Below are 27,898 nucleotides of genomic sequence, written 5' to 3'. Positions count from 1 at the left end.
TGCACCTGGTGAATACCCTACTCCGTCCCTTCTGTCTCCCTGGATCCAGTGCATTTAAAAAGTATGTGATAGTAAAACAAACTCCATTATTCCATGGAAAGCATGGAATTTGAAAATGGGGGAACCAAGAGAGCTGCGGCAGGCAACCCAGGGAGTCTGAGCAGACCCTGTTTCTTCAAATGAGATCCCCGGGGGGCTGCCATGAGGCCTGAATGGAATGCTTATTAAAAATGGGGGTTGCTGCCCTGGCTGGTGTTGCTTAGTGGTTAGAGTGTTGACCCTCAAACCGAAGGGCTATGGGTTCGATTCCTGGTCAAAGGCAAGTATCTGGGTTGCAGGTTCCCTCCCGACCCCTGGTCAGGGTGTGTGCAGGAAACAACCAGTTGATGTGGCTCTCACATCAAAGTTTCTCTCTCTCTCCCTCCTTCCCTCCCTTCCACTCTCTCTGAAAAAGCAATGGAAGAATATCCTCAGGTGAGGATGAACAAAAAAATAATAAAAATGGGGGTTCCTGACCATCAGATCAGAATCCTGGTGATCCGCCCCTAAGAATGTTAATGTGCTCACCCCAGGGGACTTCGTGCCCACCAGAGTTAGAGACAAGGCATTGTGTCGTTCAATCCGTGCCCGTCAATATTTTGCTGACTTCATGAGCTCCCAGGAGGCCTCATCACACCTTCTGACAAGCTAAGCAGATGGGCTTCTCCTTGCCAGGGGTCTGAGAGGTAACAGTGTGCACGTGGTTGTGTTTTCCTTCTGGCCTGAGATTATGTACTCGTGTCCCTACCCAGAGAGTAAGGACGAAGGAGGTGCCACAGAAGAACGCACCATGGCTCAGTACTCGCAGGCATTTTCCAAGCACTAGGGAGCAACTCCCCTCAACAAGTCAGAAACCCTGCGTTTCAGGAAGCCATTCCTTCAAACGGGAAGAGAGGAGTGCCGAGTGGACCGAGGCGACACCACCTTTTCTCTAGGCCACCTGCATCCAAAGCAGCATGTTTGCCAGGAGCCGTTAACAGAGCCAGAGCAACGCCACGCTCCCAGGAATTTATTTCCCCCTCAGGGGGCCACGACCAACAGCAACAGGAGGAAAGCCTTCGAAGTCCTACCTTTCAGAGGATTTTCATTTTAGAGCGGAAGGATGGCAGGCTGCCCAGATGTTCTATAGGCTCAGCCCCCAGGGCTGCCAGTCACTCAAGCTTCCCTCACCCCCGCACAGATGTGAGCCTTGGTTGCTCTAAGGACAGAATCTTGGCTGCCTGAGATCCTTCCAAGCGCTGGGCTGTGATATCAGAATAGGGCTATGACATCATTGTGGGGGGGGGGGGGGCAGGCCAGCCTGGGGAGCAGGGCAGGAGAGAAGGAACTCTCAGGGGCTGGATTAGCCCCCCTCGAAGTAAGGCCCAAGACAGAGGGGTGGCCAGCTCTGTATTCCATGCTTACAACCCCCAGCACCCCATTGGGAAGCTAACCTGGAGATCTGAAAATGATTCTCAAGTACTGAGAGGCAAGTCAGACAACCTGCTGGTGCTTAGACACGAATTCAGGAGCAAAGAGAGCAAATGAGCCATCCTCTAGCGCCCCCGTGTGGCAATTGAAGGAATACTCTACTTTCTGATTGGGAAGTTCAACTTTGGACCAGGCCTGGAGTCAGGAGCAGAGGGCTGGCTGTCCAGGCCTCCCAGGATTCAGTTAAATGCAGGGACAGGAAGTGCAGGTCGCCCTTTTCATCTGAATTTGAGAAACACTATAAATAAATTGTAGTATAAGTATGTCCCGACTATTACATGGGACACATTTATACAGAGATATTATTTGTTGTGCATCTGAAGTTCAAATTAAACTGGGTGACCTGTATTTTTATTTGCTAAATCTGGCAATCACACCCAGGGAGACTTTTTTTCTTAAATGCAGGTGACCCTCCCCCCTCCCACCCCCCCCATGCTGCTCTCATTCATTCAGATTTACCAGGGCAAGGGAAGCTGGGAACCTGTGTTATTTTTAAACGGCCATGGTGACTATTATTAATAACTACAGCTGACTTTTTTTGAGCAATTGCCAAGCCATGTGCTAAGTTCTTTTTATGCATTTCTAGGTTAATCCTCTACGAGGTGGTTCCTTTATTAAGCCCATTTTATAGAGAAATGATGCAAAAGACAGCAAGCAATTTGCCCAAGGTCACACAGACAGGGAGGTTTGAACCCAGGCAGGCTGGCTCCCACTGACCTAGAAATCTCTGAACTGGAAGGATGCTAGGAGGTCCGTAATCGAAGCCTCCAGTGGACTGACAAGTGGGGAATCTGAGGCTCTGGGAAGGCCTTCTCGCGCTAACCTCTATGCTACTGTAGACAAGGGGCTGAGCCAGGCTGCAGATACAAGCGTCTGGCCCAGGCAGGGGGCTGGCTCAGGGAGGGTTTCAGAATGGCCCCTCCTTGAAAGATAAGCAAACTTAAGGGAAAGCAGGGTATGGGAAGGGGCTGGGTGCTAGGGAAGAGGGTTTGCAGGCAAGAGGTTCAGCATGCATTCTGAAGGGTCTCCTCAAGTCCAGGAACAGATTCTTCGAAAGAAAGGGCACAAGCCTCTCCCTCACAAACATTTCCATCCTTAGAACTGCCAGCCACCCCAACAACATCAGCATCTCACTGCTGAGAACGCACGGAGCCAAGTGGGAAGGACGAACACACACCTCGACCTGCCAGGGTTGGTCTAGAGTAGATTGGGTCTCCTGGTCACCCCCATCCCCCAAGTGCTTTCCGTTCCCACTCTCTCCAGACCCACCACGTTGCACGTACACCCACTGCGCCAAGCACACTACCTGAATGGCTCCTCATCATGTGGGCGGCCTTGGCCTTGGCCAGCTCCAGGGCGGTGATCCACTGCTGCCGCTCCACCTCCGAGCCGGCCTTGAGGTGGTAGGTCTTTGCCCCACTGGTCAGCATAATACCGCAATAATCCTCGCTGTCAAAGTGCGCGGTGGACAGGCTGATGGTGCCACGGCAGGTGTGGGCCATTTCACCCTGATTTCTGTAGGATGCAAGAGAAGGTATGGGTTGAGGCACCCCAACTCAATAGCTCCAGGCTAAAGAAAGCCTCAGGGCAAATCCTAACAATCTCAGACCCTTGAAGCTGGGAGAGGCCCTGGAGTCAGAGCTGGGAGGTGAAGCCTATGGGGGCTGATCGCTAAAGGCTTGGTTGAGGGGCTTTCAGTGGGCACAGGGAGGAAGGAGGAGGGCCTGCACGGGTGCCACGTGCAGGGCATGCCTGCTGTGGTCTGAGCCCTCGCAGACACCAAGCAATGGAGACGGGTGACTGCCCAGGGTCCTGCTAGGCAGCGCAGACCTCTAACTCCACAGCAGGCTCTTTCCACTAAAGTCTGGCCCACAGAGAGGAGCAGGGGAGGAGCCTGAGATTCCTGCCACTACAACTGAGATTCCAGACCCAGACCTCCAGGGGTGGGCTTAGAAGCATCCCTTTCACTGATGCAAGTTTACCAAGCACTTCTTCACGGTTTGTTTCAAACAGCCAAGTAGGGCTGTTTACAGATGGAGTCACAGAGGTTTGGAGACTTCCTCCCACACTAGGCAGGGCTGACCAGTGTAACCAACAGGTTATTGTGGAAAGAAAAAAAGAGTGTGACTTTGAGCGTGGGTCCTATGTGCTCTCTCTTGGATCACTCTTTCTGGGAAAAGCCAGCTGCCATGTTGTGAGGACACTCAAGCAGCCCTTTGGAGAGGTCCACCTGTCAACAACCAGCATCACTTTGTTAGGCACGTGAGTGAGCCTCTAGCCCCAGTCAAGCCTTCAGATGAGTGCAGCCCTCATGAAACACCCTGAGCCAGAATCACCCCAACTAACCGGACCCATGGAAATGCTAAGATGTTTACTACTGTTTTAAGCCACTAAATAAAATCACTGTTGTTTTGAGCCTCAAAGTTACGCAGCAACAGATAACTGCTAAACCCGGGGCACAGGGGCAGCTGATCCTGCCCACTGTGTGAATGTTTGGCAAGCATCTGATTCCAAAGGAACAAAACTAGCTTCTTGTGAAGCCTCCAGAGCCAGCACTCCAGCTGCATGGTCACATGCAGAGCCAATCCTGAAGAGAGGTGAGCCAGACAGGGGATCTCCTATATAAAGGTAACAGGTGGGGAACCAAGGGTGAATGAAGGTTCTGCAACCATCCCAGCTAACAGGAGTGCATGCCCAAAGGACGTAACACACAAAAGAGTGTCAGAGGACACCAGCCTCGCTCATTGCAGGGGAATCCAGGCAGGTCCATGCTGAGATGACCTGGAATGAAGGCTGCCCTGTTGGACGTCTGCAGCAATGAGAAGGGGTTCTCCTGGGGGAGGGGTTGGCAGATGCAGAGATCTGGAGGGGAGCATGAAAGGCATGTGGTTTGCAGAGGGGAAATAGGTAAGCTGGGCAGAAGGATCAAGGCCGGGGGGAGGGGAGAGACAGGGTAAATAAGAGGAGGGGCCTGACTGGGAAGGGCTGAGAATGGTGAACCCAGGGAAGCCACACACTGTATTTTAGGAAGACAGCACCTACTGCTGCTTCAAAGGACAACACTATCTGGCAGGTCCCCGTGCAAGCTCAGGAATGCCATCTGCCGCCTTCTTGGTTTGGGCAATGGCCCAGCAATGCAGATCAAATGGTGTGAGTCAAGACTGTGAAATCGGTACTAAACGCACAGGGCTGTGGCTGAGCATGTGATGAGGTGTCGAGAGGAGGAGAAGCCAAGCGATCAGAACTCTGAGACCTCTTAAAGATGGAAACAGACGCGGGAACGAGTCGCACTTGAAAGAAGAAAGCATACAGCACCCCGCATGACCCCAAACTCACTGACAGTTTGCTTCGTGTGTACGATTAAGGCCACATCCCTGTGTGGCGACACCTGCTATGTGATTCACCACCCACCAAGCTGCCAATTTCAATTTTGTTCAGAGTGTTTCCTACCATCTCCTCCTCCCCACATGTCAGTACCTGTAGTTGTCCAGGAAACAGGCCCATTTCCTCCATTTCCCCTTGATCTTGGTTTAAGGAACCTCACACCTTTTTCACAGGCCTGTCTTTATTGACCTAGTTTGCCAACAACATCCCTGAAGGCTAATGGAGGCTTGAATCCCCAGCCCGGGGACTCGCCCACAGCGCTTAGCTTGAACCTGCTGGCCTCTTACTAAATGGCCAGGATGGATGCAGACTTCCCTCCTCCTTCTCCTCCATGCAGTGGTTTGGTGATGGTGTGCATGTCTGTCTCCCACACGGCCTTGTTGGTCCTCAATAAATGATTCAACCAAAGCTGGTAGTATTCTCACAATGTTCCAGACTGCTCATCAGGCCCCCATCCTGGATTAACAGACTCACCCTACCAGTAAAGAAGGTGCAAGGATCAGTAGTAGCTGGAGAACTCACACCAGGCATTCCATCCAAGTCACAAGAGTACTTGCAGATGAAGAAGGTCCATGTGGCAAGTGCACCTGTCATATGCAAAAGCCGAGCCACCGAAAGCCGGGGGGAAGGTATAGATCTGAAAAGTATCTCCGAAGCAATAAAGGGCCAACTACACGCCCGCAGAGAAGGCCCTCAGCACGCAGCAGCAGGCCCTGTAGTGTCAGACACCCTGCAGGGCTGGCATGTGCTTCCTCTGATAGGAAACCAGAAGCCACGCTGCTGCTCCAAGCCAGGTGTAGCACTCCCTCTCCTCGAACCACAGTGAAGGTCAGCCCCTATCCCCGACATCACTGAAATCTGCAAGGAGGAAGGCGGTCAGACTGTGCAGAAAACAATTAACATAGCAGGTCTAAGACTGCTCATCCTTTGAAAGGCCTGTGTCCAAGGCTGGCCCTTGGCTGGAGTCTGGGAGTCTGGATTTGGGGAGCACCCCCGTTCCCTAACTGGTAAGGGGGGCTGACAGTACCTAAACTGCTAGTACAACGTGGTCTATGTCGAACACCTGCTTTCCTTCTGGGAGTCTGAACTTTGGCAACGTGCCAGAGGGCGCCCACGTGACCAGCCCCCAGTGAAAACCCTGGGCACTGAGTCTCTAATGATCATTTCACATGTGTTGTCACAACTTGTTGCCAGAAGAATTAGTGTGTCTTGTGTGACTACACTGGCAAAGGACCCTTGAAAGCCAACGCCTGGTTTCCCCAGAATTCACCCCAGTCTCACTCCCCTTTGCTAGTTGTGCTTTGCTGTCACAGCTGTGAGCACGACGTGATGGGTGAGTCCTGGAGTCCATGAGGTCGTCGCACCTGGGGTTAGTCTTAGAGACTAGCAGGACCCCAGCGAGGAGGCTCCACAATGTGCTGTGGGTGGACACCTTGGCACAGGCTGAGTCAGAAGGCTGTTCGAGTCCTGGTGCTGCCCACAAGCTCCCGTTTCTTCCTCCATTTAACAGGAAAGTAAGAAGAGCCTGCACTCCTCACCAAAACTTCAAACAGACAATCCACAGGTGTGAGGGCCTGTTAGCCGACTGGCTGTCACAGAGGGTGGAGGCCTCACCTCTGACCTATGGCCTTCCCACAGGGTCTTGAACATTTAACATGTGCAAGGAAACCATCGGGCACACATGAAACCAGTTTGAAGAGCTATGTGATTGTGAAAAGCCCTTTTAAAAATGTAACCTGTGCTCCTCATTCCTCCAGCCACTGCTACACTTTACAAAGTGACATCATGCTAGGTATACACAGACAACATGCACAGACTCTTGCAATCCTATGTAAAACCACAGATACAGGTTATTGCTTCATAGAGGAGACACATTCAAGTCTGTCAACATAAAATATCCAGATAATCTGAGTTTCATAGCTGTCACTTTTCAGGTTCTCCTGGCTTAAGCCAGCAATGTCCCATTTATCTTCCTCATCTATTCCAGCAAACAAGTGTTGGTCATTGAAAACAAATTAAGAAAAATCAAAGTTGCACTAACATACTTGGCTTTCTGACATCCCACAGAACCACAGGTAACCCTCTTTCATTCACCCACTCATCCATTCAGATGAACCAAGCTACTGAGGGCTCATCAGTGGCAGAGTACCATGCTGGGCTCTGTGCGGAATACAAAGATGCCACTGAACTTGGCCATGGTGTCCCTTTAACACGAAGCTGTCTGCAGAGATGCCCAGCATGTCTGCAGAGATGCCCAGATATAAGCTCCCTGTAAACTCCCAATGATCCTTGGCTCTTCCCATGGGAGAAATCCAAGCTAAGGAGCTAAGGCAGGGCATGGGACATTGAAAGAGAATCCTGGAGAAGACGAGGCAATTCCAGGCACCACGTGGGGGATGCACTGTCCAGGGCAGAAGCTGGGAGCTGGGACACCAGTTAAGCACAAGGCAGACCTGAACCACGGATGTGGCATGAGGAATGGAGAAGAGAGACCAGAGGAGAGAGACGGGCAGGGCGTGGCCATTCCATCTGATGTGGGATGAGCGAGGGAGGCGGCAGCAAGCATGACTCAGAGGTTTGCAGCTATTCATAGAAAGAGAGGAGTTAGGAGCAGGAGCAAGTTTTGTGGGGAAAATTAGTTTGTGTCACTAGGCCTCGCGAAGAACATTGTTGTGCACTGCGCTCATGCTGCTAGTCCACTTGTGCCCTCTTTGCAACACGCTTGTGCTATAAGCGAATCAAATACACTTCAAACAAATGTTTACGTTATCCACCTGTGTGCTCCTTTTCAGCTTCCTAATAGTCTCACAGTGTAAAACACTGAAAGGTATTTCAAATTAAAGCAGAATCCAATCTAATTAAGGCCGAGCTCTAGGGTGGAGACCCCAACAGCTTCATCTTTGGACTTGCACTTCCTAACTTCACGTTTTCAGGGACAGTTGGATAGTCTTTTACATCTCCTTGCTTCAAGGATTACTAAACTGGCATTGAAAACACTATTTCCTGGCGAACAGTCTTTGAGAGCAGGTCTCACTAGAGGAATGAGTACATTATCCGTCCTAGAGGCACGGATGTCTTGGTGTGCCATCTTCTGTTACCTGGCCAACACCCCAAAAAGGGTCCAGGCCACCAAATGTCCAGTGGTCTTCCTTAGCCAGAGAACTTCCAAAATTTACTTTCACTTGGACCTTAATAGACACTTTCTTATAGATACTAATTTCTTTGAGACCTTCCTTGCTATCTGGTTAGCCATTCCTACCCATAGATCAGTCTGAACAATAAATTAAAACAAATTTTTCTGTTTGAAATTGTTTCCTGGTAAACAAATGTCATTTATAATAATCAACAAATAGGCAACTGGTAAACAACAAAACAGAATTTTGCCTAACTGAATCCATGTTGTCATTAATACGGATAAAGCTTATGTTTGGCACACTCTCTCCATAATGACTTGCTGAAGCCAATACTTCAGAAATTTTATATCATTTATTATTTCCCCCCAATTTCATATAATTACATGTTCCCTATGAGATAAGAACTGGGGATGAATTTTTTATGGGAACTACCAACCAAAATAAAGGAAAGCAAACTGGAGCACAAAACCATATTCTCCTTATTGGTATCCAAATAGACGTTATTAAAAATGTCAAGCAATGGAGTAAGAACCTCATCTCCTGTGTTTATTTATGTTCCTACCACATTGTTGAGAAGTAAAAAGCTGCTAACAATTATCCATGCTTCCCAGAAATTCTTTCTATATGTGACAATATTTACAAAAAGCACCTTTTTTTCCTGATAATATAGACGTTACTAAGCCCAGCTGTTTAGCATTAGGTACTTTTTCCCTCAGAATAAGCTTAAGAGATCAACTGTGCTTCTCAAGCAAAATCCAGGGCAGAAGTCCCCGAGGAAGCCACACAGTGGAGAAAGTCTAATCCAAACCCCCAATTATTTTCTATTAAGAGAAAAAGAATGCAAATTGAAATGCAGGTCAAGACTGTCAGACGCCACAGTAAACCCATTTGATTGGCCAAGTCAATGCTGACACCGTCAAGTTTTGCAAAGGATATGGACCCACCAGACCTCTTATTAATTGCAGGTGGGAGTGTACATTGGTACCAGTACTTTGGAAAAGTTTGGCATTAGGTAAGGTGAACGTTCACATTGTCTACATCCCAGTGAGTTCGCCCGAGAGAAATCCTGCACATGTCCAAGAAGTTCCGTAGTCACCCATCAAGAGGAAAATGCGTAAATAAGAAGGGGTACGCTCGCATTCTGGACTGTTATAAACAAGTGCCCAAAATCATATGCTGCAAAACACCCTTTAAAAAATAAAGTTAAAGATGGCTGAAATAGCCCTGACTGGTTTGGCTCAGTGGATAGCGCATCTGCCTGTGGACTCAAGGGTCTTGGGTTTGATTCCAGTCAATGGCATGTACCTTGGTTGCGGGCACATCCCCAGTGGGGGGTGTGCAGGAGGCAGCTGATCGATGTTTCTCTCTCATCTCATCAATGTTTCTAACTCTCTCTCCCTCTCCCTTCCTCTCTGTAAAAATCAATAAAATATTTTTTTAAAAAAAGATGGTTGAAATAAAACTAAATAAAAAAGGAAAGGAAGGAAGTAGTAAGATTTGGGAAGGTGGTTATACTGGAGGGGGGCGGGCTGGTGGATGGGATGGGGAGGGAGCACAAGAAAAATATACTCACATTTTTCTCCAAACATCAGGCTTTATTTAGTTGTGTTTTTTTGTTTTTGCTTTTTTAATTAGAGAGAGGTCTTTCCAACAAGGAAAAGGATCTCTCTTTGCTCAGTACAGCCGACTGGCACCAATATACCGCGTGAGAAGGGCACATTAGAAACACATGTCAGCTTTCTCCTTTGCCAGGAATTAAAGAGTGACCTCCATTTTGGAGTGGGAACCATCACTTAAGTTCAGTGGAGTTCCCAAATTCTCAGGGGCACCACAGACTCCACCATCCTCTAGAAACTGTGTTCCAAAAAGGCTCGGAAAGACCATGTAAGTAAGTTCTAAGGTAGGTGACCTGGCGGAATACTGCCTGCCCGAGTGAAATGAGTCAACAGCAAGGCAGGGCCCTCCCGTTTGCAATGAAAAGGGAGCAGTGCTTCTCAGACTACGGTCAGGAGCAGCATCACCTGGGAACGGTTAGAAACGCCAAAACTCAGGCCCCGCCTAGATCCACTGCATCAGAAATTACCGGCGGGGGGCGGGGGAGACGGGACACACAGGACTTTTTGTTCCAACAAACCCTTCAGGGAAACCTGATGCTCACTCAATGGTATATGGAGTGATCTGAGATCTCAAAATTTAAACCAACCATCGCCAGGAAACATGCCGAGGCAGCAGCCAGTAAGAAAGGAGAACAAGCCTTCAGTACCTTTCTCTTTCCAACCATTTCGGTGGCAGACAGGTGAGCCACACCACCACCACTGAACAACTGAATCCCACGCGGCTTCTGGATGAGAAAGACCACAGCAGGATGCTTCCGGAGTCCCCACAGGATGCCCGGATGGGCTCCGGAAGGGCAGGAGCTGAGTCTCATGCGTCTGTGAGTCTGCCGTGCCCGGCCCATGGTCTGGGAACTAGCAGGCACCAGGAAAGGTGGGAAATAGAGTGACCACCAGAGGAGGGTCTCAAGGACTGGACTGAACAAGGTTACTGTCCCCCTCATTCCCTAATACAACCATCTTAGCTCCTGAATGTAGGACTTTGGGGGGCTGACTCTGACTAGCTGTCCCAGGTCCCACAACTACCAAGACCAGAAGGGCCCTGAGGCCCTAGATCACTCCCTCACTTCATCTCCCTGCTCATACCCTTAACCCACCTGGCTTGCCAGAGGTCATGTCCACAGGGGGCTCCCCTGCCAGAGGTGAGGGCCCCCAATCCTGGGAGGTTAGCTAAAGGCATCATTTCTGTTCGAGTGCATGTTCCCAGATATTCCCAGGCTAGGAGTGGTGCCCTCCAACCGCGAGGCCTCCGTCACCATGACCACGGCATCACCATCCTGCAAACACGGATGCCCTCGGTAGCCTGTCCTACCTGTAGTACGACAGCAGGCCGTTGCTGAGCACGAACCAGCGACGCTGGTAGCCCTTCAGGTAGTTGGTCCACTTGAGGAGCCAGCCCTTGAAGCTGTCCAGCGGCTGCAAGACCTTCGGGGCGGAGGAGGTAGTGCCAGTCCCTGCTACTGGGACCCCGTAAGACACCCTCTGTTGTCCTGGTCGCGGAAGAGCTGGGGGCTTGGACACGGGCTGCGACCCTGACTCGGGTCTGGTAAAGGGCATGCTCCCCACCCCGGGCGCCTGCGGCCTTCCAGGTGAGGCCTTGGTGAGGTGTCCTTCCCCTTCACTTGAGCCAAACTCTTTCCGGGGCCTTAACTCCGGCCCCAGCCCCGGCAGCAGTTCCGATTCCGGTTTGTACCTTGGCCCCAGCGAAGGCGTCTTCTGGGGCTCAGGCGTCTTCTGGGGCTCAAGCGTCTTCTGGGGCTCAGGCGTCTTCTGGGGCTCAGGCTTCGATCTTGGCACTGGCTCCCAACCTGGCCCCGGCACCTGTTCTGGCACCGTCTTCCACTCGGGCGCCGGCAGGGGCTGAGGCTGAGGCTGAGGCTCCCGTCTGGAGTCGGGCGTGGAAGCGCTCATGCTCGGTGCCGCCGTGTGGCAGGACAGGCAGGGAACAACGGTGGACAGCGACGACAGCCGGCGGAAGCGGCCGTAGCAGCCGCCGCCTCGGCACAGAGCGGCCGCTTTCCCCATCGAGCCGGCGACCCGAGCGCGGAGCGCGGAGCGCGGAGCGCGGCGGAGCGGGGAGGGGGGGCGGGTGGCGGGCAGGAGAGGCGGAGGCTGGGGCGGGGCGGGGACTTCGCGGGCGCGCGGCGCAGGCGGTGGCGTGCGCGGGGCCCTCCGCGGCCCGTGCAACCCCACGCAGCCTGAGCGGCTGGCTGTAGTCCTATTCGCGCTCAGCGGACGGGAAGTGGACCCCGGTCCGTCTCTGGCGTCGCCAGCGCCCCGCTTAGGGCCTGGCACTTGGAAGGCGTCCTGGAAACACCTGTGGGGCGAGAGCTTGGTGGGCGGGCGACGGGGAGGGACGGTGAGCTCCAGGCCACCATCCCTGCCTGCACCCCAACCCGTGCCAGGTTCTGGGGTAACAGCGGTGAATGCGGAGCCCTCTGGCTGTCTGTCCCGAATGCGTTCCTTCCCGAAACCCAGGGGTGAGGGATAGGCAGGGAGCAGGTGCCGCGCCCAGAAACCAGTAAGTGCGCCCGAAGCACAAATGGCCAGCTGACGCTAAAAGCTGAGGACGCCTCCCGCCCCCACGGCGGCCATTACCTGTCGGTGGGTCCTTCCCGCGTCGACCAGGCTCAGTGACCCAAAGCCACCGCTGGCCTCTGGTTCATGCCAGGGCACTGCACGTGGCGACATAGCTCCGGCTCTCTGTAAAGGAAGACAGTTTTGTCTGAAAGCGGATTCTTAACTTGGGCCTCCTAGACATCCCTGGGGAACCTCGGCTGACGGACCCGTGAGGCCTCTGGAGTTGTCCGTGTCTGTGCATTTTTTCTGGAAAGAAGGTCCATAGTTTTCATGGCTTTTCCAAAGGAGTCTGTGATCCTAGAAAGGTTCAACATCCCTGATTTTAAAGGATCTATCCTAAAGGGAAAGGTCAATGGTTACCACGAATAATCAGAAATACGAGTTGAAAGGTTGGATATCCGGCTTCCGCCCAGTCCCTTCCAACTCTAGACCTGTGGGCAGGAAGGCTCCCCTCTGCTCATCGCACCCCACTTACCTTCCCCTTCCCCAGGGCTTATTCTTGATCTTTGCTCCTGATAAGCCTGCCTGTTGGGGTGTAGCGGCCAGTTAGCCAGGCCTGAGCAGAACAGGAAGGAGGGGCCAGGTGCAGAGGGTCTCGGGTGCCTATCGGGCTTAACTACAAGCCCTGGCAGGACACCCCCTTTAAGCAGTAACCCCTGGAGATGGCATCTAGGCCTCAGCTGTGTTTCAGCCCCAAGCCCAGGAAAGCAGCAAAACCAGGCGGAGCCTGCCCTGGTGACATCAGCACCAGCTGCAGTGACTAATGACCCCTCCCCAGCAGGACCAATCAGTGGAGACCACGACCCTGAGGAGAGACACTGGAGGAAAGCCGATGAATATTCTCCTGAGACCCTCCAGAGGCCTCAGATAGAAAGAGCACTCGGGCCTGCTATGCTTGTGCTGGATGTGTTTGCAACCCCCGAGGAGGGAAGCCAAGTGGCAAATGAATGTTAATGATGTGTTTTGACTCCTGCAATAAAAGCGTGACAGGTCTAAGTAACCTGCCAGTGGGTGAAGAGGGCGTCACAGAAAGGACATGGTTTGCACGGCGTTGGGAGGTCAGGGTGTGGAAGGGCATTCAAGGCAAAGGCACCAGCACATACAAAGTCCCAACTCGGGAGAGAGCACCTTGCCTGGGAAATGACACAGGGCTCAGCACATCATGAGGAATGAATGCCTTTATCCTCAGAGTGTGGACCTTCTGGGCACGAGGAAGATTTTTCACTTTTATTTTAATATATTTTATTGATTTTTATTTTTTTACAGAGAGGAAGGGAGAGGGATAGAGAGTTAGAAACATCAATGAGAGAGAAACATCGATCAGCCGCCTCCTGCACACCCCCCACTGGGGATGTGCCCGCAACCAAGGTACGTGCCCTTGACCGGAATCGAACCTGGGACCCTTCAGTCCGCAGGCCGACGCTCTATCCACTAAGCCAAACCAGTTAGGGCATATTTTTTAAAAAAATTTTATCCTCACCTGAAGATGTTTTTCCATTGATTTTTAGAGAGAGTGGAAGAGAGAGGGAAAGACAAGAGAAAAATATCAACGTGAGAGAAACACATCAATTGGTTGGCCTCCTGCATGTGCCCTGATCAGGGCTAGGCCAGGAGGGAGACTGCAACAGAGGTACATGCCCTTGACCAGAATCGAACCCGGGACCCTTCAGTCCGCAGGCCGACGGTCTATCCACTGAGCCAAACTGGCTAGGGCAGATTTTTCACTTTTAAACTGTCAAATGCTAGCCCTTGGAGAACTAGCTGTCAGACTGTCCCTGAGGACCTTAGGGGCAGGAAGCTGGAGTGACAAGAAGTGAAGTCCCTTGCGGGCTGGACAGTTCTGGGATAGCTGCACCAACCTGTGCTGCAGAGCCGGCCCCAACCATTCTGCCCGAGGTCAGTTCTGTGAGATGGCAGGAACCCTGTCCCCATATGCCTGAGCCCAAGGTCACGCTGCCACTTGGCTTCCCTCTTTGGGGGTTGCAAACACATCCAGCACAAACACAGCAGGCCCGAGTGCTCTTTCTATCTGAGGTCTCAGGAGAATATTTATCAGCTTTCCTCCGGTGTCTCTCCTCAGGGTCGTGGTCTCCACTGATTGGTCCTGCTGGGGAGGGGTCATTAGTCACTGCAGCTGGTGCTGATGTCACCCGGGCAGTCCTCCAGCTTCCATTGGTCTTCATTAAAAATCCAGACAGATTCTCTTATAAACTTGTAGCCAGCCATAGATACTAAGGTACGTGCTGGTTTGTCTCATTTTACCCAGGAAAGGAGATTCATGAGCTAAGAGGGAGATAGGCAGCATGTAGCTAAGAGCACAAGTTTGGAAGGAAGGCTTCTGTTCACATCCCAGGTCGGCTGCGTTCTGCAACCCAATTAATAGACCTAGAGGGCTCTCACCCTGCAGGAAGGTGTTGCAATAGTGCCCTCTTGTGGACATTCTGAAAATGAGTTGGTGTAGGTTTCACCTGCTATTATACTATCAGATCTATATTACCTCTGGTCCCTTTGAGAATATCTGGCTGGAAGCTCTGTGTGGGGCAGAATCTAACTACCAGAATCAGGAGGGCTCTATCCTGTGTTGCCGACATCCCCACTGCAAGTCCTAGATGACCTCAGATATTTAGTTCAGTCACATCAGAGAAGAGGCTTACTGTTTTCTGTCTGGGAAAAATGTTAACTATATTTTGCAAACTTGAGTGTAGAGAGGTAGGGCAGTGGGTTGGAGCAGTTATCCCCCCTTCCCTGCCCCAGGTGGTGTGGGTCTGTTTATTATATACTGGCAGATACCAAAGAATATTGTAAAATATGTGTAGGGCATACAAATAACAAGACATCCATAGACTCGTTAACCCATTTTAGTTGCCTGTTCTTCCTCTTACCCTCTCCCATAATCTGTTGACTTTGAGCCCGAAGTCTCCTTGGGTTCTTTCAAGCCAACTGGCTCCCACCTCCACTTTATTTTATTTTTTAATCCTCACCCGAGAATACTTTTCCATTGATTTTTAGGGAGAGTGGAAGAGAGAGGGAGAGACAGAGAAAAACATCAATGTGAGAGAAACACATCGATTGGTTGCCTCCTGCATAAGCCCCAACTAGGGCCTGGGCCAGGGAGGAGCCTGCAACCGAGGTACATGTCCTTGACTGGAATCGAACCCGGGACCCCTTGGTCCACAGGCCGATGCTCTATCCACTGAGCCACACCGGCTAGGGCTCCACCTCCTCTTTAGTTGACTAAGAAAGTGTTCTCAGCTGTTTCTTCCACCTGCGATCTCCTCTTTCCATATTTCCAAGCACTTATTGAAATTGCTATTTTATGTGATCCTTTTTAAAAAATTCAAACACCCCAACATGACCTTCCCAAGTCCTCTTAACTGTTCTCTTTTTCTCCACAGCATTTGTCACCTTCTAAGTGATTTATCTGGTTTATGTCTGTCTCCTCCTATTAGGATGTAAGCTCCAGGATGGCAGGGATTTCTGTTCGACTTCTCTCCCTGCTCTAGCACCAGGGCCTGGAAGAAGACTTGGCCTATGGTATGAATTCAATGAATATTTGTTCAGCAAAGTCTTCTTTCTAGTTCTCCTTGCTGATGAGTACTTTTTGCAGGTTCTATACTTTTATTTCAGTGAGGTCTCAAGAAAAATGGGAGGCACACATGGCTGCTTGTCAGGAACCAAGAGTCGGTCAAAAGATTAACTCTGACCTTCAGTAAGTTACTGTAACTAGGCCCACTTCCTCTTGCCTGAGGACAAAGCATTTCTTCTGTAGCCGCCCTTCAACTGCCACACCCTTTATCTATAGTTACGACTTTAGCCGATTATCTAGGTCAGCCCCCACCCCTCCTAGGCATCCACCCTTCTAGAAATCACATATAAGGAACGCTGTAAAAATAAAGTTTTGAGGCTTGATCAGAAACCCGTTTGTCTTGCCTCCATTCTCTGCGTCCCTTGTCTGTTTCATTCTCTTAGGTGCGCTGCCTCGGTACCCCCATTAGAAGACCCCGCAGGTCGGGGAAAGCTGCTCATCAGACATTCTGAGCAGGAAGTTTCAGTCAGTGGTTCATAATGTGTGAGGGATCATGAACCCCTTTAATATTATTGTGAAACTTAGAGAACATACAAATCAACACTTACACTTACACTTTATGTGCAATCTACGAAGACCTTAAATTTCACCTGAAGGACCCGTGCTCTTAGAACATTTCTGCGGTGGCCCCAGAGAAGTGGAAGAGGGGATTTCTCCTTTCATTACATACTCTGTATACTTCAATGTTGTATATAGTGCATGTATTACAATTTCAAAGTTTTAGAAACTAGTTAAATATTTTAAAGGAACCTATGTTCTTACACCTTGAGGAGATCGCAAACTCAGGTCTTTAGGGGCGGGGGCGGGGGGGATGTGAGTGCACGTGGCCTTAGGACAATGGCAGTGATGGGAGCTATGGCTTGCAGACCCCACCCAAAGTGCTGAAATTCAACAGCATGAAAAACATGGCATTGATCCAACTCAGCATCCCTGCTGTCAAACCCAGGACCGTTAGTGAGCAACCTCTGTTTAGAAGCCTTTCTGGGGAGCCAGTGATTCCTTAGTGATGGGAGTATGGAGTATGCAGAATCTATAAAGCTACAGAAGGAGAAAAAAAAAAAAAAAAAGAAAACCCCTTGGAAATGATCTGGGAGCTCCAGAGAATATAGAGGTACAGGATGCAAATTTCACAAAGAAAGGAGTAGTAAGCCTCCCTTTTGCCAACTTGTTCAGCCCCTGCTTGGCAGGAGCTCCTGGTCCAATAAGAGAACTAAGGCAGGTGTGTATGTGGCCCAGGCTCTTATTCTGGGGCTCTCTCCTACACCAGGCCACTTCTTGTACAGCCCAACAATTGCAATTGCCACTACAGCCCACTTCACAGTTACCCCCAGGAGGTGCCAGGCCTCATGCCAGTTCCTGATGAGCATTGTTAGCTCACAGAGTTCTCAGAACAAGCCTATGAGGTAGGTGCTACCATTAGTCCTGGCTTTCAAATGAGGAAGCGGAAGCAGGGAGAGGGCGGGCGAAAGGACTTCTCTTGAGGAAGGCCTGCGGAATGGCCAGGCAGCCATGCTGGAAGGGTGGAATGAGGATGAGGACAGGTACGGAGGCCTCCCTAAAGCCACCGAGGACTGAGGTCCTTACCTAGCAGCTGTGGCAATGCAGAATGACCACTCCACAGCATCAGGAACCTGCTTCTGGCTCTCTGCCACTAACTTGCTGTGTGACCTTGGGCAAGTCAGGTCACCTCTCTGGGCCTCTGTTTCCTCATCTGTAAAATGAGGAAACTTGGTTAACTTGAAAAATATATATCGGGCTCGTACTCGGTGCACTGTGCCGACGCTATAATGGAAAAAGGAATAAGATAGTCATTTATTCAAAAAACACTGACTACCCTGTTTACTAGGCTCTGTGGTTACGGAGATGAGCAAGCCAGCATCGCTTCCATGAGGACCTCCACACTGTGGTCAGGGAAACAGGGAGCCAACAAGAAATGGCCAACAACACGCTTGGTGCAGGGGTGGGCACAGCTAGGCAGCCTTTTCTACTGGGACCACGTGGGGGTCGTGTCACAGAGACGCCTGGATTGGATACTGGAGGATCTTTGGTCCCTGCTCTCAAAGACTGTACAATCTAATGAGGAGTTTGGGACAAGCGCCCACAGAGCTACCACATAAGGCAGAGTGAAGCCACCACAGGTCATCCAGAGGGGAGGGGAGGGAAACCCCTGTGGTTTGGGCAGGGTGGAGTAAGGGGCGGGCAGGAGGCAAAGAGAAGCTTTGCAGGGGAACTAGCATTGAGAGAAGCTTTGGAGGAGGAAGTTTCCTGAGAGCCCTGGGGGGCTGAAGAGGCATTCTAGATAAGGGACCTGTGCAAGTAAAGGCACAATGTGGGGGACGATCGGGGGTGCAGTTGGGACAGCAGGCAGGCCAGGGAGTGTGGACTGGCCAGGTTGGAAGCCAAGTGGAGCCGTCGTGATGGGAGCCATTGGAAACGAGGGGCCTGGGCCAGGCTTACCACATTCTCATGCCACTTCTTGGAGGTAGGCTCCCTTGCTACTCCCCCATTCTTTCAGATAAGGAAGCAGACGTTCAGAGAGCTTACAAAGTCACACAGCTGATGGAGACACAGCACTTGACCCGAGTCTATCTGATGCCCCACCCTGACCTCCTCACCACTGGCACAAACGCTAGGCATTACTGAGCCCCTCCCATCTAAGGTACCACTGCCCAGTGCACTTGGCCTGGCATTTCACCTCAGACACGTGGGTACAGAAGGTCTATCTTTGCCTTAACCATGAATGCTGGCTTGATTAAGCCTCCTCACGCAGGCAGCTAGGGGACCATCAGGATCTCCTTCATCAGAACAGAGGGAATGAGGCAGGGAAAGGAATATCAGAATTGCTAGGGTTTTTGTGCTCCACTGTCCGCTGGTCTCAGTTTATTGTTCTACGATGGCGTTGGCTGGCTGGCTTCTACCTCTTCTCCTCCTGTGGCTGGCTGGCTTCTACATCTTCTCTCCCTGTCAGTCTAGTGTTGTCATGGCCCTGGGGCCGTGGCGCGTCTATTTTGACTAAGGCGGCTGGGTTTTCCTCTTAGGGTGGAGTCAACCTTGCGCACACGGATACTGTCCAGGTACTGCCGGACACTCAAGAATTCCCGTCGCCAGCGCCCCAGCTTTCTGAACTGGTCCATCAAGAACTTTTTTTTCAGGTGGTCATGCAAGTGGCTCATCTTTTTCTTGGTCTTTTCTACAGTTTTCATCTTACAGAAAAACAAATGAGGTTAGGATGAAGAAACTACTAACAAGAGAGGCATCTGTGCTGCTGATGTGAGGGTGACAATATGCCAGCCTACTTTCTTGTTTGTAAAATGTGGGCATTGAGCTAGAAAACTCCTATGGCACCTTCTGAGAGTCTGCAGCCTAGACCCTGATTTTGACCTTAACACCTCTGGTCAGAAAGAGGTGGGGGAGGGTGTGGAGAAAGGGTGCGTCTTGTTCCCTCCTATCACTCTGTCCCCATTACTCATTCAGTGCTTCCCACATATTGTAATGTGACATTCCCCACATCACTTTGAACTCTAGTTATTTCTTCTAGTATATCATTTTTGTCCTGTCCCCAAGACTATATGCTCAGGGAAGGCACATCCTCTACCTTACTCGTTCATTTATTTATTCCAATGAGCTAGCTGCGGAGAGGACACAAAGAAACATCAGCTGTATATCTTCACAGAAATTACAACACAGTCAGGAGGATGGGACACAAGCCCAAATATTTCTAAGCAAGGCAGAGAGTGATGCATCCCTTTAAAAAGCAGAGTTCAGCCCTAACCGGTGTGGCTCAGTGGATAGAGCGTCAGCCTGCGGACTGAAGGGTCCCAGGTTCGATTCCGGTCAAGGGCATGTACCTTGGTTGCGGGCACATCCCCGGTAGGAGGTGTGCAGGAGGCAGCTGATCAATGTTTCTCTCTCATCTCTCATCGATGTTTCTAACTCTCTATCCCTCTCCCTTCCTCACTGTAAAATATCAATAAAATATATATTTTTTTAAAAAACAGAGTTCAAAGAAGGGAGATAGCAAGAAAAGTCCCATGGAGGGTTGCAATAAAAATTGGGGGGTTGGGTATTGAAGGATGGGGAAGTGTTGGGCATGTTGAAACAGAACCAGATAAGAAGTAATCCTATTTCTACTATAGCAGGTCACTGGAAGTTTAGCAGATGGAGCAACACCCAGGCCTCTACTCTCTCTTAAGCCTTTCTCTCTTCAATGTCAGAATCCCATGGGCCCATCCTCCTGGAACATGGAGGGAAGCTCAACAGAGTCAAGAAGGCAGTAGCTCAATTCCGGGCTGCCTGCTCTGCTTGAAGAAATGAGTACATTTTCGGAATCCATCACGTTCACTAGTTTCTTCCCATTCCCCCAAACAGCGCCTGTCCCGAGCAGACCCTCAAGACCCATGTAATGAATGAACAAGTCAGGGTCTGTGGGGCGATGCCACTGTGGTTTCCCTCCTCTTCTCCTGAGAGCTTTCAACCAAGCAGGTCAAACCTTAGTTGTCCATAAGCAAAAAGTAGAACCTCAATTCTCCTATGAAAAGTGGGGGTTAATCCCCCCCCCCCCAAAAAAAAGCTGACCAAACTATGTTGATGCCACTTCAAGCTCTAGGACCCAAGGCTTTTTTAAATGGGAGATAGTAGGAATCCATTCATGGATTCCACACATAGAAAGGTGTAATGTGCTTTGGATGGGGGCGGGGGGGTGGGGGGAAGAATGACACAAGATCCAAAACACGAAATCCTTTTCCCAGGTGCCATCAGCACAGGAACAGCTGTGACACCCTGGGCAAGTCAGTAACCCCAAGTTTCAGTCTCCTCCAGAAAATGGGACTTGCATTAGAGCACCTTAGTGACTCCCCATCCCCTCTAAGACCTGGGAATCCCCTCCCCTGCCGCAAAGGAATCAGGGAGAGTGAAATGGACATGGGTCAAGCCACTAACACCCTCTAACACAAAAGCTTGTGAGGACTTTACCTCCAACTCATAGATTCGTTGCGCACTGAGGTTGTCACGAATAATCACCCGAGATAAGTGGCTCTTGGGTAAAAATTTTGTCACGGCTGCTTCGCTGGAATTCATTAAGCTGGAGGGGGCAGAGGAAGGTGGGACAGGTTAAGATGGCTGAGGCCTACCGGGGTTTCTTGAGAGAGAAACAGCTCTGTCATAGTTGTCAGAGAAGCAAGGGAGGCCTAGGTTTCTTCTTGTGGAAAAATGTGCGCTAAAGAGGTAGTTTCTTGAATGCTGAGAGGAAAAGCCATCCTGAGAAGGATGTAGAAAGAGCAGTCCACAAGAGAAGTGTCAACAAGGACTCAGAACTGTCTGCTGGAGCAGCCATCTTAAGGAGAAAATGCAGGAGGAAATGGAAAGCGGGGGGCGGGGGGGGGGTCTTTGAGAAGAGGAACAAAAGTTGTAGGGTAGAGTTCGAGGGGCTGAATTTGAGGTGCGCTGAAGTGGGGGCACTTGCTCCAGAGCCTAGACCTAAGGGGGGCATGGAGTCAGAGGAAGCAGGGGCGGGGGCGAGGGGGGGGGAGGCGGGGAAAGGTTGGACGGAGGTTAGGTTGCTTAATACGGGAATTCTAAGGGAAAAGGGTTTGGGGGAAAAGTCCAAGTAAGGGAAGTAAGGGACAGACAAACGGAGGAGAATGGAGGGTGAGAGGTAGAAGATGGCATAGGGTGGGGTGGGGTGAGCCAGGTGAAACTACAGAGAACGATTTGGTCAAAAATAGATAATACCAGGCACTGAGTTTTCACTCTGGTAATTTGGTTATACCATGAAGTGGTTTTACAATTATGTACCTTTAAACATTTTTGCCCACTTCAAAATAGTTGCTCAATTTTCTTTCTAAACTTTGGAAATTAAATGTACAGCAGGGAAGCAACTGAATACATTGTGGTTACGTCCTACAAAAAATACTCGGCAAAATAAAAAGAAAAAAAGATTAAAAAAAATACTCGGCAGTTATGTATAAAACAGACATTCAGTGTATTAGGTGGGGAGAAAAGCAGGCTACAAAATAGTGAACTTTTTGATGACACCCCTCCACCCCCAAATGTGTAAACATATATGAATATGAAAGGATCTGGAATAATACATATGGAAATGTTAAAGTGATTGTCTCTGGCCATTCTTTTTGCTTGTCTGTCTTGCCTGATTTTTCTATATTAAGTGTCTACCTACAAAAAAAAAAAAGACAATTTTTAAAAGAAAACATTCTGGGAGTTAAAAAATTTTTTCTTCTAATTCATCTCAGCCAATTTGGAACCATAATTTTATGAATGTTTTTTACATTCACAAGCTGGTGGAGATAAACAAACCCAGTTCCATTTTTCTGACAGCAAAGGCAGGAGGTGAAGAAAAAGGGTGTTCATATAGGGATCAAGATGCACACTTACAAAAGTTTCCCAAATCCTGTTTAAAAAACAACTTATGCTGAAACCGATTTGACTCAGTGGATGGAGCGTCGGCCTGCGGACTGAAGGGTCCCGGGTTCTATTCAGGTCAAGGGCATGTACCTCCCAGTGCGGGGTGTGCAGGAGGCAGCTGATCGATGTTTCTCTCTCATCCATGTTTCTAGCTCTCTGTCCCTCTCCCTTCCTCTCTGTGGAAAATCAATAAAATATATTTTTAAAAAACTTAAAATATTTAAAGACACATAAAACACGTCACCCATTCAGTGGTGCACCAAATTTACCAATACTTCCTACGAAGGGAGAAAAAAGGCAGTGGCTGGAAATATTTCAAGTAATAAATGGTCATTTTGAACGAAACTTTCTTCCAAAGCAAGGCCTCTGTGGGAGGCTGGAGAATGCTGGCCGGGGGTGTGAAATGGAAGTGGGGAGAAGAAATGGGTGTCTGCGGGGACTGGGGCCGGCCTGGGGGGAACGGAGGATTTCCCAGGGCCACTGGGGAACCTCGAAGCTGAGGAGAGGGGTGTCACCTCGCCAGGCTCTCAGGAAGTCCAAGGCTCAGCCCCAAGGGCGCTGGGGACCCCCGGGCTACACGAGGTCCAGCCTGGGAGACTGCAGGGCCGGGACGAGCCTGGGTCGGACCTGCGGGTTGGAGAGGGGACTTCCGGTTTCTCCCCGGAGTCTGGGCTGAGGGGATTCGGGCTCCTGGCGTTGCGAAGGAAGGGAAGGAGTTGGTCCGGGTCTGTGAGGAATCCACTCTCCGGGGACCTAGGCAAGAGCCAGGCTCTGAGAGGGACAGGGCCGGGGCCTCAGGGGCCAGCTGAGGGGGCGGGGGTCTGAGGGAGTTCGGTGTCTGACAAACGCTCTGAACACCCGGACCGTCCGCACCTGAAGAGCACTAGCGGCTGCGAGGTCCGCGGCCGCAGGAAACAGATCTGCGGCTGGGTCCCTAAGTTGATTTCGGGGCGGCTGACGAGCCGATGGCGCTGGAACGCGGCTGAGGCGGGGTAAATGCCACTGGTCTTCTTGGTGGCGGCCGCGCTGGCGGTGGGCGAGGTTAAATTCCAGGAGACCGAGGGCCTGTGCTGCTGGGCAGCCCCGTTCTCCACGCTCGGGGACGACTCAGGCGGAGGAGGTTGACTGTCAGCCATGCTCTGAGGGCGCGCGCGGACGTGGAGTGCGCCCCCGCGCAGACGCAGTGCGCTGAGTAGGGCTCGTTGCCCCGGAAACAAGGGAGGGGGGCGGGGCCGGGAGGGCCGGAAGCGCGCGGTACCCGGAAGGCGGCGGGCGCGGCAGGATTGTCCCTCGGCGGCTGCCGTAGCGTGCTCGGCTGTGTTGCCATGGAGATGAGCTAGGCCACTGGAGTGGGCTGCGCGCGCTGAGTGGACCCTACTTTTCGACTAGGACTGCTGTGGCCCCCGCGTGATCGCGGGGCGGGTAACCGGGTGAGTCCGGGCGGGGCAGCTCCAGGGCTGGGAGACGAGGCCGTGGTGTCTCCGAAGACTCGGCACGGCGGATTTCTTCCCGGATGAGGGACTATTACTATGGAAACCAGAGCGCTGGGCCGCCGGGAATCGTGGCTCCCGGGGCGGGAGCCGGGGGGGGGGGGGGGGGGGCGGTGATCGGTTTTCTTTCCTCGAGACCTTCGTCCGAGGCTTCGGGCACCGTTGCTTTCTGAACGAACCTGCGCTCGCGCCCGCGGCAGAGAGGTGAGACCATTTGGGTCTTGATACCCAAGCAGATAGGAAGCCCGTTGCTGCGCCAGCTTCCTAAGAAACCTATCTGGCTCTACCCTGGAAGTGGCGCCTCCCTCCGGCCCACCCGCGAACTTTGTTCCTCTTTTATATCCCAGAATTAACATGCGCCCCGCGGTGTTTGCCCACTTTCCCCACACCTACTGAGACCACAAAGGCCGGCTTTCGGACCTAAGCCCACTTCTCTCTGGGTTTTTGGATGAGGAGGATCCAGAACATTTAGGCTTCCAACTGGGTTGGGGGAGGGAGGCTTTTCCCCCTGCCCTCACGCCCCATCATCCCCTGAGGTGAGCCTGATGCATTCGATTCTGGGGCATTGGCAGGTAGGACTGACTTGCTTGTGCAGCCTTTGTCCTTCCTCTCCAACAGCCTAGGAACCACACTCACCTCCACCCAGCCCCTCCCCAAAATTCTAGAGAAGCATAGCCAGAGGACTCCTCCTTTCCAGATTTCTCAGAAGGAAGAGTCATAGTTGTTGGACACATTCCCTCCGTTCAAAATATTTATCAAGCACCTCCTTGTGGAGACGTAGAGCTTGGCACCGGTTGCACGGTAGGAGTGAAGAGAGACACAGTGATGTCCCAATAGAACTCCCAGGTCATAGCAAAGCCACATCTTCAGGGAGGCTTAGGAAGGAGAGCTCTTAGGGCTTAAAAAGCCTGGAGCAGGGACTTGATCAAACGGAGGGGAGAAGTGTGATCCTGGGGGACTGCCCTCAGGAAGTGACCCTTGGCTAAGTCTGCAGGCTCCCCAGTCCTCTGCTGCATGTAACAGAGGGGGATCGGACAAGCTTGTAAGGAAGGACTGAGAGCAGCAAAGGCCAGACAGGACCAGATGTCCACATGGAACTGCAGTTGGCTGAGGCCAGCGGAGGGCCTGCAGGACACAGGGAAGGCTAATAGAAGGCCGGAGAGATGGGTAGCAGCCAGGTGTAAATGGCCTTGACCGCTAAGCGGAGGGACTCCATCTCATCCTGACAGCAGACAGCCGCTGAAATACACTAAGCAGGGGAATAGAACTTCAGATCCCTGTATGTTTGTGCCGGATGAAGACTGCCGTTTGGCTTGAGAGGCGTGCTCTAGAGCCGAATGTTCCTATTTCAGCGAAACATGTGGAGATGTGCTATTTTTACAGCTTTGTTCACGACCGAGAGAGTAGGGGACCTGGATTTCTTAGCAGAAGATGGGGTTCTGCCCCGCTTTGGGGTCCATGGCACAGTCCTGCTATGCGCCGCATCATTGTGGTGTGGCTTGTCTACCTGAAGCCCCTCTGCCTCTCTGCACTTGCCACTGGGGTGTGGGGGGTGCAGTGGTGCCCTTATTCTGGCCTCCAGGGAGCTTCCAGCGACTCTCTTCCCCAGGCCGTCCTTAGAGGCGATGTGCAGGAGCGTGGTAATGACGTAGGACTGTTGCACCTGGGCACATTTTATCTCTTCAAAGAGAAGGTTCTCGCCCTAGCTGGTTTGGCTCAGTAGATAGAGCATTGGCCTGTGGACTGAAAGGTCCTGAGTTTGATTCCGGTCAAGGGCACATGCCCGGGTTGTGGGCTCGATCCCCAGTAGAGGTGTGCACGAGACCGATCAATGATTCCTCTCATCATTGATGCTTTTGTCTCCCTCTCCCTTCCTCTCTGAAATCAATTATACACACACACACACACACACGCACACACACACACACATATATTATATATATACTTTTTAAAAAGAGATGGTTCTTGGAGAGGGGAAGCTAAGACCCTCCTCTCTCTTAATACAACCAGTGGCTCCCAGCACAGTGGGCTCTGGTTTCATGTCACTGGTTCAGAGGCTCATGGTTTGACCGTAAAGTCGAAAGAGGAGGGAGCCATGGGAGTGCTTCCCGGTAGAGGGGCTGGAGGGAAGAGGATATGGAAGAGAGCAGAGAAGGGGGCTGTGGGAGCCTAGTGGAGAGTTAGGCCAAGGCTCAGCTGCGGGACACCAGTCGGCCGACTAAAAACGCGGGGCCCCAGCAGGGAAGTGCCAGGCTCAGGGCGCAGTCCTTTGTCCTCACTGCACATGAGGTCTCCTGGAAGCATGCTGAGCAGGTAGACTCCTGCTCCGCACCCCAGATCCTGCTCCGAGGGTTTGAGGAAGAGCCTGGGGCTCTGCATTTTTAACAAGTTCCCAGGGTCATTCTGTGGACGGGCAGAGGAGCACCTGGGGGAATCCTGCGAGAGGCCCATCCATCCATTTCCCAGAAATCCCCTGGGCTTGGCCTGCTGGCCCAGCGGGGGTCCTGCCCTCTAAACATTCCCTCCCTCCTTGCAGTTTTCCGTGGACGCAGCCTAGCAGAAAGATGCGGCCTGCGTGTCTCACTGGCCGCTGACCCACCGGCCCGATGACCGCATCTCCAGGTACCCCCCCGCTCCAGTTCCCACAGCCCTCGGTCAGCGGCCTCTCTCAGATCACCAGCAGCCTGTATATCAGCAATGGGGTGGCCGCCAACAACAAACTTATGCTCTCCAGCAACCACATCACCTCGGTCGTCAATGTGTCGGTGGAGGTGGTGAGTACCTTGTACGAAGACATCCAGTATGTGCAGGTGCCTGTGGCCGACACTCCCACGTCACATCTCTGTGACTTCTTTGACCCCATTGCTGACCACATCCACAACGTCGAGATGAAGCAGGGCCGCACGCTGCTCCACTGCGCAGCCGGCGTGAGCCGCTCGGCCGCCCTGTGCCTCGCCTACCTCATGAAGTACCACACCATGTCCCTGCTGGAAGCCCACACGTGGACCAAGTCGTGTCGGCCCATCATCCGGCCCAACAGTGGATTTTGGGAGCAGCTCATTCACTATGAGTTCCAGCTGTTTGGCAAGAACACCGTGCGCATGGTCAACTCCCCTGTGGGAAGGATCCCTGACGTCTATGAGGAGGAGGTCCGTTTAATGATTCCACTGTAAGCCATGCCGCCAGCCCCCCGTCGGGGTCAGAGGTGCAGGTCTGCCGTCGATCCTGCACGAAGATCTGAACTCACACACCCTACTTTCGTGCTGCAGAAAAAAACAGACGATGCCTTTTATCAGAGCAATAAAAAAGGAAGCGTGCCGTAGCTTTTAGCTTGTAATCCATCTCTTTAAAGATGAAACTCACTAAGTGTAAAATGGTGAAGAGAAGTTTCCTACCCCGGGAGTGACAGGTCATGGCTACTGGCCAGAGGGGAGAGTGAGGAAGGCAGGTGGTGCTGGGTCAAATGGACCGGCGCCCAAAGCGAGACTGGAATCCTGCAGCCTCCCCCAGCCGTCACCCCCCGCTGCCAGACCAGCTAACCCAGGCCTGAGTGCCGCAATTCCACCCCGTTCTTTCAAACCCAAGATCCTTAAGCATCAGGGCACCGCCTTGCTTACCCTACTGGATAAGTGACCGGCCATGGTGCTCTGGGAACCCTCGGGGTGCCGGGCCAGTGCCTCTCCCACCTTCAACCACAGGCCCAGCTCTGGTTTTCTGGATTTGATTTATGCGAATGATAATTTTCAAAGAAAGCATTCCACCATATAACATTTTTTTAAACTTTTTTTTCAAGTGCTGTTGTACGTAAGGTCTGAAAGTGCCCTTGGCAACCCCCCACCAGCCTTTGCTGGAGGCGGCATTAGTTCCTCTAGGGCACCTGTGGGGAGAAGGCCTGAGAGCAGGCCCCGGGTTCCTCTCCCTGGCCTTGTCAGAAGGCTGGAGCTGCAGACCCAACCTAGTCTTGAGCAGCGGTGGCCATGTCCTCTTTTCTCTTCATCTCGGTCACTCGGCCCCAGAGCAGATCCAGTCACAGAATGTATGCGGCAGAGTAAGGGCCCTGAATTCTAGCTGGAGGCCTAGAGAATGCATGAAGGGTCTTGAAAACTGCAGAGTGGGGGAGGTCATGGGGAGGAGGGAGCTTGAGAAATGGATCCCAGAGAGTTGCAAGTTTCCACTTCAGTC

At 51.7% G+C, this 27,898-nt stretch overlaps 3 protein-coding genes across 5 annotated transcripts in view; 1 reads left to right on the top strand and 2 right to left on the bottom strand.

Moving 5' to 3' along the window:
- Positions 1 to 11,668, bottom strand: part of OSBP2 (oxysterol binding protein 2) — a 55,193-nt gene extending 43,525 nt beyond the window's left edge. For both annotated transcript variants that reach the window (XM_028146736.2, XM_054712454.1), the window contains exons 1-2: positions 10,953 to 11,668; positions 2,816 to 3,024 (exon numbers count right to left, since the gene is read on the bottom strand). In XM_028146736.2, coding sequence (XP_028002537.2) covers positions 2,816 to 3,024; positions 10,953 to 11,665 — 922 coding nt within the window. In that variant the 5' untranslated portion in view covers positions 11,666 to 11,668. The remainder of the gene's footprint in view (positions 1 to 2,815; positions 3,025 to 10,952) is intronic.
- A 7,001-nt stretch (positions 11,669 to 18,669) lies between these two features.
- On the bottom strand, positions 18,670 to 23,389 carry C23H5orf52 (chromosome 23 C5orf52 homolog). Its single transcript, XM_008142818.3, has 3 exons — positions 23,100 to 23,389; positions 20,778 to 20,886; positions 18,670 to 19,009 (listed from the first exon to the last, which is right to left on the bottom strand). Exons 1-3 carry the CDS (start codon positions 23,360 to 23,362, stop codon positions 18,785 to 18,787), a joined length of 597 nt encoding a protein of 198 aa, XP_008141040.1. The 5' UTR covers positions 23,363 to 23,389; the 3' UTR covers positions 18,670 to 18,784.
- Positions 23,390 to 23,467: 78 nt separating this feature from the next.
- Positions 23,468 to 27,038, top strand: DUSP18 (dual specificity phosphatase 18). Of its 2 annotated transcripts, none has more exons than XM_008142426.3 (2): positions 23,468 to 23,656; positions 26,253 to 27,038. In XM_008142426.3, the coding sequence occupies exon 2, from the start codon at positions 26,323 to 26,325 to the stop codon at positions 26,887 to 26,889; it is 567 nt and encodes a 188-aa protein (XP_008140648.1). In that variant the 5' UTR covers positions 23,468 to 23,656; positions 26,253 to 26,322; the 3' UTR covers positions 26,890 to 27,038. The 2 variants fall into 2 exon arrangements, with proteins under 2 accessions (XP_008140648.1, XP_054568430.1); XM_054712455.1 differs by lacking the exon at positions 23,468 to 23,656 and adding an exon at positions 23,821 to 23,920.
- Positions 27,039 to 27,898: the final 860 nt, after the last annotated feature.

Source organism: Eptesicus fuscus, chromosome 23 (assembly GCF_027574615.1).
Source record: "Eptesicus fuscus isolate TK198812 chromosome 23, DD_ASM_mEF_20220401, whole genome shotgun sequence".
Classification (NCBI taxonomy): domain Eukaryota; kingdom Metazoa; phylum Chordata; class Mammalia; order Chiroptera; family Vespertilionidae; genus Eptesicus; species Eptesicus fuscus.
This window is presented reverse-complemented; position numbering and strand designations above follow the sequence as displayed.

Bases quoted from the DNA above. Each gene is read 5' to 3' on its own strand.
- C23H5orf52 (XM_008142818.3), bottom strand. From the start codon at position 23,362: ATGGCTGACAGTCAACCTCCTCCGCCTGAGTCGTCCCCGAGCGTGGAG. The intron at 20,887-23,099 runs GTGCGGACGGTC...TGCCCCCTCCAG, and splicing joins CAGCCGCTAGTGCTCTTCAG to CTTAATGAATTCCAGCGAAG. The intron at 19,010-20,777 runs GTAAAGTCCTCA...TTTTTCTGTAAG, and splicing joins AACGAATCTATGAGTTGGAG to ATGAAAACTGTAGAAAAGAC.
- DUSP18 (XM_008142426.3), top strand. From the start codon at position 26,323: ATGACCGCATCTCCAGGTACCCCCCCGCTCCAGTTCCCACAGCCCTCG.